We start from the raw sequence: 17096 nt of genomic DNA on the forward strand, positions 1-17096 counted from the left end.
AGGGGTAATAATGGCGCCATTTTGAATTTTTTAGAAATCTAAAATTTTCGATGTTTTTTCGACGCCATTTTGTTATAAGATCAAATATCAAAATTCCATGAGTTTATCCCATATTACTAAATTAGGTTTATCGCGACGTTAAATTAGCTTATTTGAAATCTGTTTAATGTAATATCAAAAGTGTAAGCGATACTCAAAGATACAATAACAATTTAGCATCACATGATCCTCGCCTTTTTGCGGGGAGGGGGTCGCATTTGACTTTGTCGAAGACGCGATGATTCCGTCTCATAGCTGAAGCGAGATTTTTATGTTTTGACCGGTCCTGGCCAAAAATGCAACCCCCTCCCCGCAAGAGGGGGAGGATCATGTGATGCCAAATTGTTATTGTATCTTTGAGTATTGCTTACACTTTTGGAATAACATTAAACAGATTTCAAATAGGTTAATTTAACATCAAGATAAACCTAATTCAATATTGTAGGGGAATTGGGGCAAAATCGACATGTTGCTGACAGTTTACGTAGATCAGACACCTGCCAATCGATTTCTGAGACTTTTTTACTCAATATAAGATATAATTTGACTATATTAGCGCATTACCATTAATGCTCATACATACTTGATATCATTTTGCTCTGTGAAAAAGCAAAGCCTTGGTGCTACATTCCGTATCGGAATTCGACCTTCTGTTTTACTATACACAGACTTCGCAGCCGACTGTTAAATGTAAAGGATAATTGCGGGGCTAGCGCTACGATCCTACTGACACTAACAGTCTCTCCCGAGCCGGGACTCGAACTTACGACGACTGGCTTGTTAGGCCAGCATCGTACCTCGAGACCAGCTGGGAGATTTTGCTCTGTGAAATATACTAAAATCATGCCAAGACCGGTTTCGTAGAATCACCGTTTTGAGCTCAGTTTTTGTCCGATTATAGATCTGTTTTTTTTTTAAAGATGAGTAAGAAGATGCTTATATGTGGACAAACTCATGGAATTTTGATATTTGGTCTTAAAACAAAATGGCGTCTAAAAAACCTCAAAAATTTTCGATTTCTCAAAAATTCAAAATGGCGCTGTTGTTGCCCCTTAAGTTGAAATATGTTCAAACTTGGGGATATTTGGTTTTGCATCAAAATACACAAAAAAATTATATATGGAAACCAAGGCAGAAGAAAAGTCAATTCTTGTTGCACTGTTTGGAATCGCTTTACTGAATATTGCAACAACCAGTGTGAATATTGCAGTGCTTCCAAAACCTAGAAAGTTACGGTCTTCAACAAACATGTTCATAAGGTTAGAAACTTCTGGATAGTGGACAGTTTGGAGCAAAATGCTACCACTACGTAGCGTTAGCGAGAACGAAATTCGCTGTATTTTGAGTTAATTTTTTCTCACAATTTCTATTTTTACAGCAACTTTTAAACCTTGACATTCAAGTTCATTAAAGGCAGACAGACTGGCTTCGGTCTCTGCGTGTGATGAGACATTTCTTTCAGTCGCAAAAATAACACCTTCACAGCGGTGTGTGTAGCTATTAGGAGTGAGCAATAGAATAATCGGCGGTGGAATGTAATACGGATATAGATTTTGGAACAGTATCAACGTCCCAGTGGTTTATTTGGTCAAAACACCATGCCAGAGACAAGAAGATTGCGAGTTCAAGTCCCGTCTGGATGCTGCATATTTTTCCAAGTCTGTACCAGATTTTCAGTTGACTTTTTTTTCGCTTTCCCAGCTGCACACACTGTCGCCTTTAATAATTTGAATTGTGTGATTTCTTTAGAGGAATTCTAATAGCTGAGTTGATGAATATAACAATTTTTTAAAAAGTAGGAATCTCGAGATAAATTTAGTGCATAACACCCAAATCTAAACGCACAGTAGCACCACATGCGGCCTTATTCCCAGACAATCAATCCATAAGTCAGAAGCCTTTGTCATCCTGCAAAACTTTGCTAAAGACCACATGTTTCTAAGCGGTTGAATTCACGAGATAAAGTAAGTAGAAAATACTGCGAACTTTATGCACACTAGCACTACGTTGTAGCGGAGTTTCAAGCTGGTGGCCAACTAGAAGCCCTTGACCTTCTGTTCAACTTTTCAGAAGACCATAGCTCTCTAAGTGGAATGCATTTACTTTTTGTTAGGACATATTAGGACTGTTTTGATCATTTTTCTTCAGTCCATCCAAGAAAAAAATTCAATTGCTTGACTCAATTCAACAAGGAACACTCAACTGTTATTAATGTAATCTGTTCGATTTCATTAGTTCGTACCGATTTTTAAACATTTTTAATGTACTGTAACAAAATAGAAGTTTGGAAAAACTCAAAAATGTTCCACGAAAATTAACACGACCACAATAGTTTTGATCACCACGAATAAATCAAAAGAACTTGCAATACAAACTATTATCGATGAATAGTCTTATCAAACTAATCACAAGTGCAAGTTCCCGTGAGCAAGCTCCCCGAATCCTACCCCATAAAATTGGAATCCCCAACCAAACACGAACGAACCGCACTGAAAATGTTATCTGTCTGTACCAGTATCGCTAAGCCCCCAGACGCTAAGCACACCCAGATCTTGTCGCTTCGGTACTTACGTTCTTTGTCGTTAATCTTCATTTTATCCAACCGCGGATCGTCCTTATCGTTGTAGATGATAACGCCGGCCGCTCCGTGGGTGTAAGCGTGCTTCACCTTCTCCTCGAAGTTGCAGCTGCCCCGTTTGATCAGTGCAATCCACTGGACGCCGAGCGGCGGCAGCGGTCTTCCCTTCGTCCCATTCCAATCCTTAGTGCACCCGGTATGGTCGTCCTCGTTGTCTGATTTGGTAACGTGCACCAGCAGACCAGTTCGGTTCAGGATACGACCCTCGCCATACTTTCCAATCAAGTCTCCCTCCTGGTTGGGGATCTTGTTAGAGTCCACATAGCTGTAGTTTAGATAGGCCAGCGTGTAGCTGTCGAACGCCATGCGGTCTTCCGCGGGCAAAGCGAAGGAAGACACCCCGTTCGAGAACTCCGTTGGCTGCGAAAACGAGGTCAGATCGTGGTGGCTGGGGGAAGAATTGGCCGCCACCAGAGAGGCACCAACCAGCAGCGACAGGAAGTTATTCATGTTCACCTGATGACTTAGGGCAGACATATTCCTATTTAACAAACAATCACTCACTGTGAACTACAATTCTGGATGGAGCTTCGGTTTTCTTACATCCGCTCAGAACGAAATGGACATGTTATTTCACTTTTTCGCACTTCACTAGCCAAGCTGTCAGCGACAGGTGCTACGCAAAAACTTGACTACAATCACACTCGATTGGCACTTTTGTAATGATCATTTTCCATCCAAGCTGTATATGCTCCGTCAGGTTACGAAAGGTCGCGATAACAGCCACTTCTGGACGCGCGCGTTGGCGTTCTGATAAGGGCTGTCAGCACTCGCGATACAATAAGCCCTCAAATATCACACCCTGTCACGTCACACGGACGCACTTCACCGCTTTCAACTTCTCCAACACAACCAGCGAGCAATTATACTACCGGCACTGTCGATTACTCTCCGATATTCGCGAAAGATAACAACAAACCGAACTCTTCAATTCACTAACGGAGTGTTAAAGCCTCTGCCTTACAACACTCAATCACGTTCTCGTGGGTGTAGCAACGAACAAATGTTCGAATTTAAACTTCTCACTTCTGCCTTTCTTATGACACAACCAACACCGGTTGTTGTAATTTTTTCCCCAAATAACACGTCGCGCACCGCAGTACTTTTTCGTCAATTCCGCTGACTATCCGCGTCGAATGCGTACGATTAGCTCCAGCGAAGCTCTGCGGAATTCTACGACCAACTGTGACGGCAGTTGCCAAAGGACTGCTGCTCGCTACTACTGGTAACCGCCTGCACTGCTAGCATGGTGCGTGGTAACTGTGACTGTCTTCCGTTTGCCGCGGCCCTCCTTGCGCCAGCCGTGAGTAGAACAGACTGCGCTGCGACGCTGATGTGTGCAGGCGGGCGTTCGGAATTACGATTGCTGCGGCACGTTGCTAGACCGAAAAGCTGCAACGGTGGTCGGATGGAATTGGAATTGGCTGCGTGGGGCTTCTCTCCTGGAAAACCTGAGGAGCTCTGGCGTTCCGCTCGTGGCACCGGATGATGTTGGCCTTTTTTGCACCGGTCGTTCGACTCGATCACCGGGCCGGCGTAAATCGACGAATCTGGAATGTAGATAGGGTAGAAAGGAAAAAAAAATCAATTGAAGTTGTTTTGTAATAAGTTTTGGTGTATCGTTTTTAGGATTTTGAATTTCTCCTGACATTCTGTTCGCTAATTTTCTTTTTCATGTATCGCCCGTGTAGGGCTGCACAGTTCAAGATGAAAATTGTTTTGACCAGAAAAAAATTAAATTGATTTTAAAATTGGAGTGCAATTTGTAATCAAAGTAAAAAAGGTCCGGAAGTGTGCAAATAAGTGTGGCTATCTAATCAGGTTGAATCAACAATGATTGCGCAGATAATATGATACACTCTGAAAAACATGACACGTTGTTCACATGCAAAAATTTGCTCTTTTGTAATTGACAAACATTTTCTTATTACATTTGTTAAGTTTACATTGCGTTTTATCGAATGTGGGAAGCTCTTCTATCGAGTGAATGAGCAAAGCGCTCCCAAAAGCTATAAAACCCAGGAGTAAGATCATCAAGAATGCACCCTGAAATAACTGGAAGCACTTGAAAAGAAAAAACAAGCTCTAGAAAAAAAAACATATTAAATTCAATGCATTCTAACATGTTTTCATTTCTCAACAGGTGACAATCTTTCTTATGATGCCAAAACAAGAGCGTTGTACGGCCTTCAAGTCCGCTTTTCGAATACATTTCTGGATTCTACCAATCAACTGTACACAATTCGATGATCTCCAGTTAATTTTGCACCTACGAAACTCATTGAAGTAGACTCGTTGGGTTGCATTTTTGGGGTACAAATGGAGTAGATTGTGTTTTTTTGACATAATGTGATGATATTCTGATTTTGACGTAATGTGATGAGTTTCTAAACAGTTTACCGTGAACTTTTTGCTAGAATTGTTGTGCAGTTTACAGCAAACTGTACAATGCGCTTAAATAATGCTCCTTGTTTTTTTTAACTGTCATTTTTGATTTGGCTGAAATTTTGCATACATGTTTGAATAGACAAAATATGCTATTTCGTGCTACTGGTTTAATTTTTTGGAACACAATTTATTTCTGGGAAGCTATTGAAAAATGTTATTTTGGGAAGGTATTAATGATAACAAATATTTTTAGAGCCAAAACGGCTCGTTTGATCGGTGTGACGGCAGAGATAGAGTTGTAGATAATTCGGCAGAGTTGTAAATAATATTTTTTTCTTCCCGAAAAAATATACACTCTAAAAAAAATTATTCTTTTTTTGAAAAAATAAATAAGAGAAAAATTAAAAATGGATTATTTAAAAGTACTCATTTTCTAAATATTTTTTATACAAACTAAAAAAGATTACCTAAACAATGGAACCTGATCGGACCATGGAGAAATTAGAGGTAAATATTATGATATTTAAAAAAAAAAAATTTTTTTTTTCACAGGGTACATTTTATATGGAAGGACAAAATTGTTATCTACAACTTTGCCGAAGGCACTCTGGCGATCAAACAAACCGTTTTGACTGTAAAAATATTTTTTAATTCCCAATACAGAGCTCTTATTGGAGTCTTTCCAAAGAAAAAAATATACCACTCGAAGAAAACAATTGAAACAACAATTTTTTTTTTCAAAAAATCATATTATTTTTCTATTTTTCCATGATCACACCGGTTCTATTATTTAGGTAATCTTGTGTAGTGCTGATAAAAAAGTTTAGATTTTTAAAATGAGCTTTTCTAGATAATTAATTTTCAATTTTCCTTTTATTTTTTTTTTTTCAAATAAGATTCAATTTTTCTTAGAGTATAATTTTTTTTTTTGGAAAGACAGAATTGTTATCTACAACTCTGCCGAAGGCATCATACCGATCAAACAAATCGCTTTGGTACTAAAAATATTTGTAATCATCAATACCTTTCCAAAATAGAATTTTTTCAATAGCTTCCCAAAAATTAGTCGTGGCCCAAAAAATTAAACCAATAGCACAAAATGGCATCTTTTACCCATACAAATATCTATGCAAAGTTTCAGCCAAATCAAAAATGGTTGCCCGTTTTTTTTTTCGTGGAATTGCTCATATCTTAAAAGTGATGAACCAAATGAGGACATATGCTAGGAGAACCGCTTTGCTCTTACTTTAGTGAAAATGTTGGATTCTGAGCGAAACAATCGTCATTTGCGGAAAGTATTACTTCCCTTGTTTCCTTCTAAAAAACGGCAGCTAAAGCGCATCGAGAGTTAAAAAATTTAGGAGGTTGTAGAATTACGTAAATTTCAGTGATTATTCTCTTTCAACTCTTTGGTCCTCCTAAATAATTGGTAACTTTGAAGACAAGCGTTGATTCTAGTTCTCTTGTTATTCTCCCCTCCGCACACCCTGCAATCAAGCAAACAAGACATGACGACGATCATACACACACGCTACCGGCACATTCACAGCTATTGGTAGTGCCCAAATGGTTACAGGTAAACGTGGCGGTGCAACAAAATTACCTACTTACCCGGACATGTTCAGCAATGCTGTGCAGTGCTGCGGTCCGCTGACTGGTCCATTCGATGTGGAATGCTGCGATCGATTGAGTCACCTACTCAGCTTTACTGCGCTAAATTCAGCTGCTCTGCCGGTTGTGGGTCGAGTCAGTTTCCAGTAAGAGTTTACTGTCGGCAGTTATACAATAAAACTAAATTTTTGCATGCTACCTTTTATACGTGGCTATTGTGGGTTTAACTCCCGGCAGGCGTATCTTTGTGGACTAGAGCGAATAAAACAACAACAACAACAAATCCATTGTATATTTTATGGTTGATTGAAAGATCTTATTTCAGCTCTGATTAGTCGAAATCAGCATTCAACAAGACTTTACTTTTTTCAATAAAACAATAGCTAGCATCACAAAACCACAATTTCCCGTATTTTGCAGGACGCAAAGCTTAGTTTGCTGAGTACAGTTTTAGCACATTTTATAAGGAACAACTTTGTCGAAGACACCATATTTCTATCTGCCAATTTAAATGAACTATTGTGAAGTTTTCTTTAGAATACCCCATTGAATCATTTTTTTATATAACTTTTTATAGTGATTTTCTAAAATTTTACAATGTTCTATAATGTTTTTCAGTAAAATAAAACACATGAGTTCACCGAAGGAAGCCTATTTTTATCTCTTAAAATTATTTAGTTATTGAAGATTTCTGTTAAAATAGTGCACCAATTTACTTACAAATATAAACACAGAGAGCTTGTATGAGAGACAAATGCTTGTGTCTGGATTGAATGATGTTTTAGTTATACTTTTTATTGGAAATGGTTTAGTCTGCAGATATTTGCAGATTTTGAAGATACCTGTTAGTGAATTAATGCATTGTTTTGCTAAAAATCATCAGAAACCAGCGAAATATGTGAGATAAAAATAAACTTTCTTTACAGACATTGTTTGTTTTATTATAGCAAATAACATTGTAGAACATTGAAAAATTATAGAAAATCACTACTAAACGTTATATTGAAAAAAAAAACTGATTCTTAGTGGCAATCTGTAGAAATCTCCACATAAGTCCATTTAAATAGGCCGATAGGAATATGGTGTCTTCGACAAAGTTGTTTCTTATAAAATGTGCTACAACTTTGCCGAAGACGATAAATTGTAATGTGCAAAAATGAATAAAGAAAAATTCGCTTTTCACTGTTAAGTGGATTAATCACAAAACTGTAACTTCTACAACATGGAGAATAATTAATGGAACAACTGTACTGAAGACACTATGGCTCTAAAATTAAGTTTTCTGGGTCAAAATAATTCCGATCACGTTTTTGCAGCTTTAGAAACAGTGTGGGACGTTGGGCATCGATTTTTCGCCTGTGAACAACCACTCCAACGGCAAGCGGTTTTCGAATCCTGACGGATGGCGAAAAATTGCATTTATTACTGCAACCCTGTGGGCTCGGGCGAATATACGCACTGCGAAGAATATGCTGTGTATTTGCTAGGTCGGTGTTCACCTGGTCCGTGTTATTGAAATCAAACGAAACCACCACTGGGGAGCAGTAACATCTTCAATTGAAGGAATCTTGCGGAGCACTGCGCAACAAACGGCCACAACACGAGCAGCGGCACGAAAAAGTGATTCGACTGCATGACAATGGTCGGTCTCATACTGCCAAAATCGTTGAATCTTATATAGAAACGCTCAAATAGTAGTCCCAGTTAACAAAAGCTCCCGGTGCTCCTCAGGGCAGCAATTTAGGACCTCTGTTATTTATATAACTTTTCAACGACATTGTCTTGTTGCTTAAAACCGGCTGCAAATTAGTGTACCCAGATGATGTAAAAATAAAATTTAGTAGTTTAATCTGTTGAATTTTCTTAACTTATTGCACTCATGAGCTAGGGTGGAATTTACGCATCGAGCGTATGAAGACAACATTTCTACGATTTGCGCTAAGGCCGCTAAGGCAGCAATCTTGACAGAACACTATGAATTTTCCTCCGTATCCTGATTGCTGTTGTCTACTCGGTCTAGAGACACTTACACGACGAAGGAAAATAAACCAAGCTTTATTTATCACTAAGATAATCAACAACAAAATCGACTCCCTAAGGACCCTGTCACTATTAAACTTTCGGGCTTCATATCAAATTCTTCGCTCTACTGGATTACCGCAGCGAAACTCCCATCTAGTGACTGCCTGTATTCGCACCTTCTCTGTTGTGCGAAATTTGTTTAAATTTGGAAAACCATCCCTTATGTTTGAAGAAAGACTAAAAAATATCTCACTTTCATCTTTTGACCGCACAACGTTTAATCAGACTGTTGACAGTTAAATTAATTCAAATAAATAAATAAATTTGTTTATTAGGGTATAAATTTCATCTGACTCTATGAACTCTATGAACTAATGTATATATGTCTATGAAATTATAACTATCCTATCTATATTCTTCTATATGACAAAACATATTAATACACGAGGAAACGGTTTCATTGCGACCAAAGTTCGTACGACGAGAGTGATTTATTAAGGGGTTATATACCTTTATAGTTTTCAAAAAATCGATTTTTTTATTGCATTATCTGAAAGGACAACATCTTAAGAACATTTTTACAAATTTTCTTAAAGATCTGAGCAAAAGGGAGAAAGTTAGAGCGAATTGCAGCGCGCCTAATTACGGCCGCATAAGCTCAACTTGAAACTTTATACGCGTCTATCTCGAAATGGTGTTTCTCAAAAAATGACTTTGCCGTGTTTACGAATGCGGTAAAACTACTGAACCGATATTCTTCATCTTTTTTTTAAAATGTTCGTTATTAAATTCCCCGGTCGTTGAACGATCGATTTTTGATACACAAAATTTAACTTGGCTGCAAAAAAAAATTATTGCAATTTCCAGTGCTCAAAGCATATTTTTCGGGAAAAACGTTCCAGTTTGCACTGAAAAGAAAATACTTATAAAAATGATCGTTAAAATACCCGGCACACTTCAAAACTAAAGAAAAAAAAATAGTTTTTTGATTTCAAATCTGCTGCGTCGCTATCGTAAACATCGAAAACCTCTGCCAAAAATAAAGAGTACCGGGAAAACGACCGTTACTCCCCAAATAATTAGTATTTATTATGAATAAACGTGTTTTGTTGTTGTTGAATAACTAAACTCTCAGAAAAATACTATTTTTATGCAACACGTTAAAAAAATCCAAACTTTGCTTTTTTTCTCGAGCAAAAAGGTATATAACCCCCTAATAGTGAGGATGGTCGAAGAGCTCTTTGTGGCGCATGAAAATTTATCAACGACAGGAGTTTTGGAGAGTCTACCTCATTATTCAACAGCTTTACAACAAATAATACCTGTTGTATCTTGCGGCGGCGTTCTAAGGTATTCAGGTTGAGTAAACGACAACGGTCTGCATACGATGGAAGATTTTCAGGTTGTCGCCAAGGTAAGTCTCTAAGAGCGTATACGTATGAACCTACGCTGCACACGTTCTAATCGTATACTTCAATAGCAAAATAGAGTGATTTGAAGCAGTACGGATCTTTAGAATCACGTCCAATTTTCGATATGAAGCCTAACCGGCTTTTGAAATAACAATAGTGCAATGACGATCAAAAGTCAGCTTTAAATCGAGGGTGACGCCAAGATCACTCTCGTACAAAACTCTTTTAAATGCTTGACCATCTATTTGGTAGTTGATTTTATGCGCGATTTTATAAGATGATAAGCTCTTGCTATGTTTTTGTTTTATCGTCTATATAACGTCTATATCGTCTATATAACGTCTATATATATAACGTCTATATATAACGTCTATATATATAAGGTCTATATATATAACGTCTATATCGAAGTTAGGCACCTGAACTTGAAAATCTAGTAATTCAACCGGGGAAAACCAGGGAAAAGTGGTCAGGTTTTGAGCGCTTATATATCAGTCATTTCTTTTCAGAATTTCGAGGTTTTGGCATCAACCGATCAGAAATTCTTTTACGGTTGAATTTATGTAACAAAAATAACCTATTGTTCGAGATACACTATTGAAAAATTGATAAATCACATCGATTGTCTAAATCATACCGAGCAACCAATCACCACCTCTCTTCACAAGCACAGTCGACACTAACGGATACAACCGATCTGACTTTGTAAACAGTCTCACAGCTTTCAACCAATAACGAGCTCGCTTTCGGTAGCTGCAACAGGTGTTTCAACACCGTTTTAAAATGCTTCTTTTATCATTACCACTGAACAGATTCTAAATACCAATGGCTTGATTGATAGGGGAAATATTGCGCAAGATTGTCATATAATAATTTAAATATGTTTTCGATACTAAACTAGTTAAAAGTTGTGTTAAAAGTCGTGCACATTCAACCAATCACAAGCTCGCTTCTTGTTTGCTCGCGGATGGATTTTTGCTTTGGGCTATATAATAGCCTGTGTCGTCTCAGAGCATTCATCAGTTAACAAGTGAAAGGCCACCAGGCCGGTCTTGTATAATCAGCAGCGGTGGCTGATTCCAGCGGCCAAACTGAGCTGCAGCATAACCAGAGCGGTGGTATCAGGCAGCAGCGGCGGAGGTAGTGGGAAGCTGCATTTCTTCATTCAGTTCGGTGCTCCTTCGATCTGAGTTGGACCCCACCAGCGGTAATCCAATTCAGATATCGTTGGGTGAAAACGTTGGGTGTGTGTGCAGTGTGCACATATAGCGTATGTGCATCTGTATTGCTATGACATTTGCGATGATAGGGATGGCGCTGTTGCGTGTGTATGGCTAGCTATAGCGTGTGTAAGACACTAGCATGTGTAGCATATTATGGGTATTGCGTGTATATCTTCAGCGTGTGTACGGATAGTTATAGCTTGTGTGTGGATAGCTGCTGCGTGTGTAATGATTAGTTATAGCGTATGTATGGATAGTAATAGCACATGGTTGGATAGCTTATGCGTGTGTTTAGATAGTTGTATCGGATGTATGGAAAGGAATAGCGTGTGTATGGATAGCTATAGCTACAGCGTGTGTATGAATAGTTTTAACGCGTGCTTAGATAGTTATAGCATGTGTGTGAATAACTATAGCGGGTGTTTATCGAAGATTATTATTGTCATTGAAAATATTAAAACGTCTTAACGAACACCGTTGTGAATTTGATTTTACAGCAGCGATTCTAACTTCTTCAGCCAGTCTTTATTCATCGAGGAAAAATTACTACCTATGAATGATCAACACTTATTTACCAGAAATTTGATTTAGATCAAAACGGGTTCTTTTGAGTATCATAAGTTATTGGTAAAAAGAGTTGCAAGTTTTCTCAATGAGCATTCATTAAATTTTCGTTTTTGTTTCTCGGTGCGCGGTTTTGATTTTGTTTCTCACACACAGAGAAAGAAACAAACTTGTCGCTATCGTGAAAAATAACAAAACAATTAGAAATGCTCTAAATCACAACTGAAGAAGTTAAGATATTTTCCTGTCACTCGCCCAAACCTTGATAACAACTACCGAAAAACGTGTGATTGAGCTCTTGCTATATTGAGTTATTGAACCAAACGTTTTTTTTTCAAATACATGAAGTTATATGCTGGGCTGGAACTAACCTAGCATGAGTTTTATCGATTAAGTGTCAAACAATTTTCAAATTTAAAATTTTCGGTTGAATCGTTCTGGGCTCCAATTTCAGATAGTTTCGTAAAGTTTGCTTTTTGCTTAGATAGGAAAATTTTACCAATTCGCTCAATTAAATGATTGTCTTGGTAGTGCAGCAAACAAAGGGTTGATTCGAATATGTATGAAATGACAGCGATTAAATAAAAGATATCCATTCTTTTAGTATATATTATTATTTATAACGTTTTAACGTCTCAGCATCCAGAAATGCACTGTTAGATAAAATTGCAGCAAATACTAGAGTAGCAATTCTCTCTATTATTTGTTTTAATGGAATATAAGAATACCGTAGTCCAACGTCATGCGGTCGTGTCTTGAATACCACCCTCCTACTTTTTAGGATGCCTATGGTCTAAACCAACTCGTTCGTTCAACTTCACGATTTCACGAATTTTTTTTTCCATATTTTCTGACTGTTAGTACCCAGTCTGTGTCCAATAAACAGAAAGGTTAAGTTCCAATTGCGGAATGTGTCTAAGCTTTGCTTTATTTATCAGTTCCATTGTGAATTCGAACCCTAATATTAAGTTCCACCATTTGTCATTGCCGGTGAACGAGTCGCCCTGATCTCAATGCCATAATCAAAATCCTCGCTGCCAGCCCAAAGAGCAACGTGTCACACGGCTGCAAACGGTTGTTTCATCTTGTCGTGGTTGGCCGATTTGGACAGGGTCACAACTGCGACGCTGCTGTTACCGATGCGTGTGGAGGAACTGAAGAAGAGTGCAATCAAACAAAAAATATGTAAATATGGGCCCGATTTGACAAGGGTGCGCTGGTCCGTCGCCAGAGTTCGGCGGGAGCCACAACCGTAGCAACGAGACGAAGATTCGCGGTCATTCGGCGAATTAATTGTCCCGATTGCACAACTGATGGCGCGTGATGCAACGCTGCTGCAGTCGTTGCAGACGTTGCGAGAAACACGCGAGACACAGAGATTTGATCAAAATTCGAGCAGGTTTTTGAGAAAGACACGTTGATTGCTAATAAACCGGCTGCTAATTTGACACCGATCGAAATAACTTCTCAGTACGAGTCAATTTTCTCAACGACTACAAAGCAGAATTTTACGCTCCATTCTGTGTCGAAAGCGTGGGATTTCTAGCGCGATTTGAGCCGTCTTAAACCGCATGTAAACGAAGCTTCGAGAATTTCCATGTCTCATATAGGTAGTATACTAATGCAAGCTTGCCAACCGGTATAATCGGCTGTGAAGCCTCAAAACACACCCGACGGGAGGATTGTAGAGCGATCTCGTTGCACTGATAGAGCAACACAAACAATGCATTTTCCGGCAGTAACCGCTTCGGGCGTGAGAAACGAGAGGTCTACTATTCTACACTCGAGTAGCCGATTGCATCATAAACTATTATAAGCGCTGCTGTATCGACAAATATGCCGTGAACTGGGTTTTGATTAAACCTTTGCGTGGATAAAACTCATTGGTAGTTGGAATTTTCATCTGTATGATTTATCTTTCTTCGTGTCAGTCGGTCATGCGATCGGTACTTTTGACTGTCATTTTTATTCACATACCATTTATTTGACACGGCACATATACAAATTAATGCTTAACGGACCAATTATATACTGTCGACTGTCATTCTAAGTCAAAGTTAGTCATCTCTTCGCATAACTTTGAAGTAATATCATCTTTTCTTTGTCAAAATATAAAACATTCGTTCTCGTGCATTGCAAAATTTACTTGTCGCGCAATGTCTAACGCAACTATACGATTTTAGGTTGGTCCCATGCTTGCAGGGGGTAAGACGATGTTGGAACACATGTTTTTGTCATAAAGCCGAATGTGAGTGATGAACTCCCGTGTGGAAGTTTGGTTTCATATTTAGAATCACATGGAACTCGCGTTGGGCTTTTCGTGTGAGCAATAACTGCGTTCAATGTGTTTTGAGTTGTGTGTTTACGATTACGATATTATATTTGGTGGGATGAATTATGAAGCCCGTTCTGTTGACAAGAATGCACAAGAAATGTTTAGTTAAGATAGCGGATCACGAAATGTTTAGTAAAAATAGCATATATAAATTAACAATTAACAATTTAACATTTATTGCACTCTTTCAGCAGTTATTATGTTCAACTCATTGAAATTGCTTATAAAACTGAAAGCGTCACCAATACTCTCTTTGCTACCAAACCAACACGGGGTAATACACAGTGACAGAGCACAATGTAAATATTTGAACCCAAAGTTATCCTTCAATGAAACCGGCATTAAAAAAGGGAGATTGCTTCCACATCACAAACTTGTCTACGACATTGCCAGCTACAATTTTATAACACTTTTGATTGATTGGTCTTATCATCGTTTCAACCGACTCAGAGCAACAAAGAAAAATGAAGAGCTCATTCATACTTGCTCTACCTTACGATCTTTTCTTTAAGTTCCAGTCACGATTCTGGTAAAGTTTAAACAAAATTTGAAAAAATAAAACCAGTTCAGACGCCAGTCCGGTTCAAAGAATTTCGCACGATTCAAGCCAAGGTTACGGCGGCGGTGGTGTGCTATTTCGATCGCTTTGGCCGCAACAAAAATTCAAAACAACGGTAGACAGCCAAGTTATAAACTTGCGCTGAACCAATTAACGTCTGTTTGTCGAAACGAGCACGCGTTCTCGGTGGTAATATACGTTGTTGACGGTTTTAATGGTTTCTGTAGTGGATTCGTCCGTCCATACTACGTGAAAATTTGAGACCTCTTCTGAGCTGTGTTGATTCTTTTTTCTACATATTCAAATATTCGTTTTTCTCACCTAGGCGGCTCAATGCCCACATCTGCTTCATGTTTTCGTGCGTGGGGGAAGGAAGCGATTTCACTTCGCGTGATTTGCGAATCAGTTACCTTGTGAACCTTGATGGGGGATCAGTAAGGCTGATGTCTAGCTTAGGTACGTACAACGTGTGCCTTTAAGAACTAGAAAATAGTGAAACAATGGTCAACTCAAAAGTAAATGTTTATTTCTCGTTTCGCCTGCAAGGATTTCACTAAAGCCAGCTTGCAAATTCAATTAGCACACCCGTACAGTCGGTTTTTTTTTAATAGTGGGATTTGTTAGTAGCTTATGTATTTATGATAAATATTAGTACTACTTGTCAAGAAAGGAAAGTGAACTTACAACTAACTTAAATGCTAACTTATTGGCCATAAAGAGAGCTTATCGTAGCAATTGAGGATTGCAACGATTTTTGTCGAAAATTGTTAACAATTTTATTTGACATAGCTTCTAATGATTCAACACCAGTAAGTCTATGTAATTCGAGTGTACCAAACCAAGGAGGACGCTTCAAAATCATTTTCAGAATTTTATTCTGAATCCTTTGGAGCGTTTTCTTCCTTGTTGAACAGCAACTTGACCAGATCGGTACAGCATGAAGCATTGCTGGTCTAAAAATTTGTTTGTAAATCAAAAGTTTGTTCTTTAAACAAAGTTTAGAATTCCTGTTAATAAGAGGATATAAACATCTCGTATAATTGATGCACTTGGCTTGTATACTCTCAATGTGCTCTTTAAAAATAAGTTTTTTATCGTAAATTAGTCCCAAGTACTTAACCTTGTCAGACCAACTTAAAATAACCCCATTCATCTTGATAACGTGATTATTGTTTGGCTTGAGGAAAGAATCCCTAGGCTTATGCGGAAAAATTATCATTTGAGTTTTAGAAGCATTAGGAGAGATTTTCCACTTTTGCAAGTAGGAAGAAAAAATATCTAAACTTTTCTGCAATCGACTGCATATGACACGAAGGCTTTTTCCTTTTACGGAAATGCTTGTGTCATCGCAGAACAATGACTTTGTGCATCCTGGAGGCAAATCAGGAAGATCTGAAGTGAATATGTTATAAAGGACTGGGCCCAAGACAGAACCTTGAGGCACACCTGCTCTGACAGGAAATCTATCAGATTTTGAATTCTGATAGACAACCTGCAGAGTTCGATCAGTAAGATAGTTTTTCAAAATTTTGATTAGGAAAATTGGAAAATTAAAAGTTTGCAATTTCGCAATCAAACCTTTATGCCAAACACTCTCGAATGCTTTTTCTATGTCTAAAAGAGCAGCTCCAGTGGAATAACCTTCAGATTTGTTAACTCGTATCATATTAGTAACTCTGAGCAATTGATGAATTGTGGAATGCCCATGGCGAAATCCAAACTGTTCATTTGCAAAATTGGATTTTCGTTGATGTGTGACATCATTCTGTTAAGAATAATTCTCTCAAACAGTTTACTTATTAAAGAAAGCAAACTGATTGGTCGATAACTTGAAACTTCAGTTGGGTTCTTATCCGGTTTTAAAATTGGAGTAATTTTTGCATTTTTTCATAATTCACCAGGTGCTTGCATATTTTTGAAATTTTTAATAATTGATTTAATCTCATTCAAGTTAGTTTCAATTATTTCTGCAGGTAAAAAAATCTGGGAAGAAATTAAAGCAAATTGACGTGTGACTTCATTTTCAATTGGACTCACAAAATTCAAATTTGAGTTATGAACACTCTCAAACTGCTGAGCAAGTCTTTGAGCCTTTTGTTCATTGGATACTAGAAAACGTTCACCATCTTTTAAAACTGGAATAGGCTTTGAAGGTTTCTTAAGAATCTTCGACAGCTTCCAAAAAGGTTTTGAATATGGTTTCAATTTTTCAACTTTAGTCTCAAAATTTTGATTTCTCAGAAGAGTAAATCTATGTTTAATCTCTTTCTGTAAATCTTTAAAAATAGTTTTAAAAACAGGGTCA

General features: G+C 37.9%; 1 protein-coding gene across 3 annotated transcripts in view; it reads right to left on the reverse strand.

Annotated features, from left to right (window-relative positions):
• The window catches only part of LOC129720023 (E3 ubiquitin-protein ligase goliath), a 194575-nt gene that overhangs the window by 115169 nt on the left and 62310 nt on the right, over positions 1-17096 (reverse strand). For all 3 annotated transcript variants that reach the window (XM_055671435.1, XM_055671433.1, XM_055671434.1), the window contains one exon: positions 2611-4227. In XM_055671435.1, the coding sequence (XP_055527410.1) occupies positions 2611-3154 (544 nt within the window). In that variant the 5' untranslated portion in view covers positions 3155-4227. The remainder of the gene's footprint in view (positions 1-2610; positions 4228-17096) is intronic.

Source organism: Wyeomyia smithii, chromosome 2, assembly GCF_029784165.1.
Source record: "Wyeomyia smithii strain HCP4-BCI-WySm-NY-G18 chromosome 2, ASM2978416v1, whole genome shotgun sequence".
Taxonomy (NCBI): domain Eukaryota; kingdom Metazoa; phylum Arthropoda; class Insecta; order Diptera; family Culicidae; genus Wyeomyia; species Wyeomyia smithii.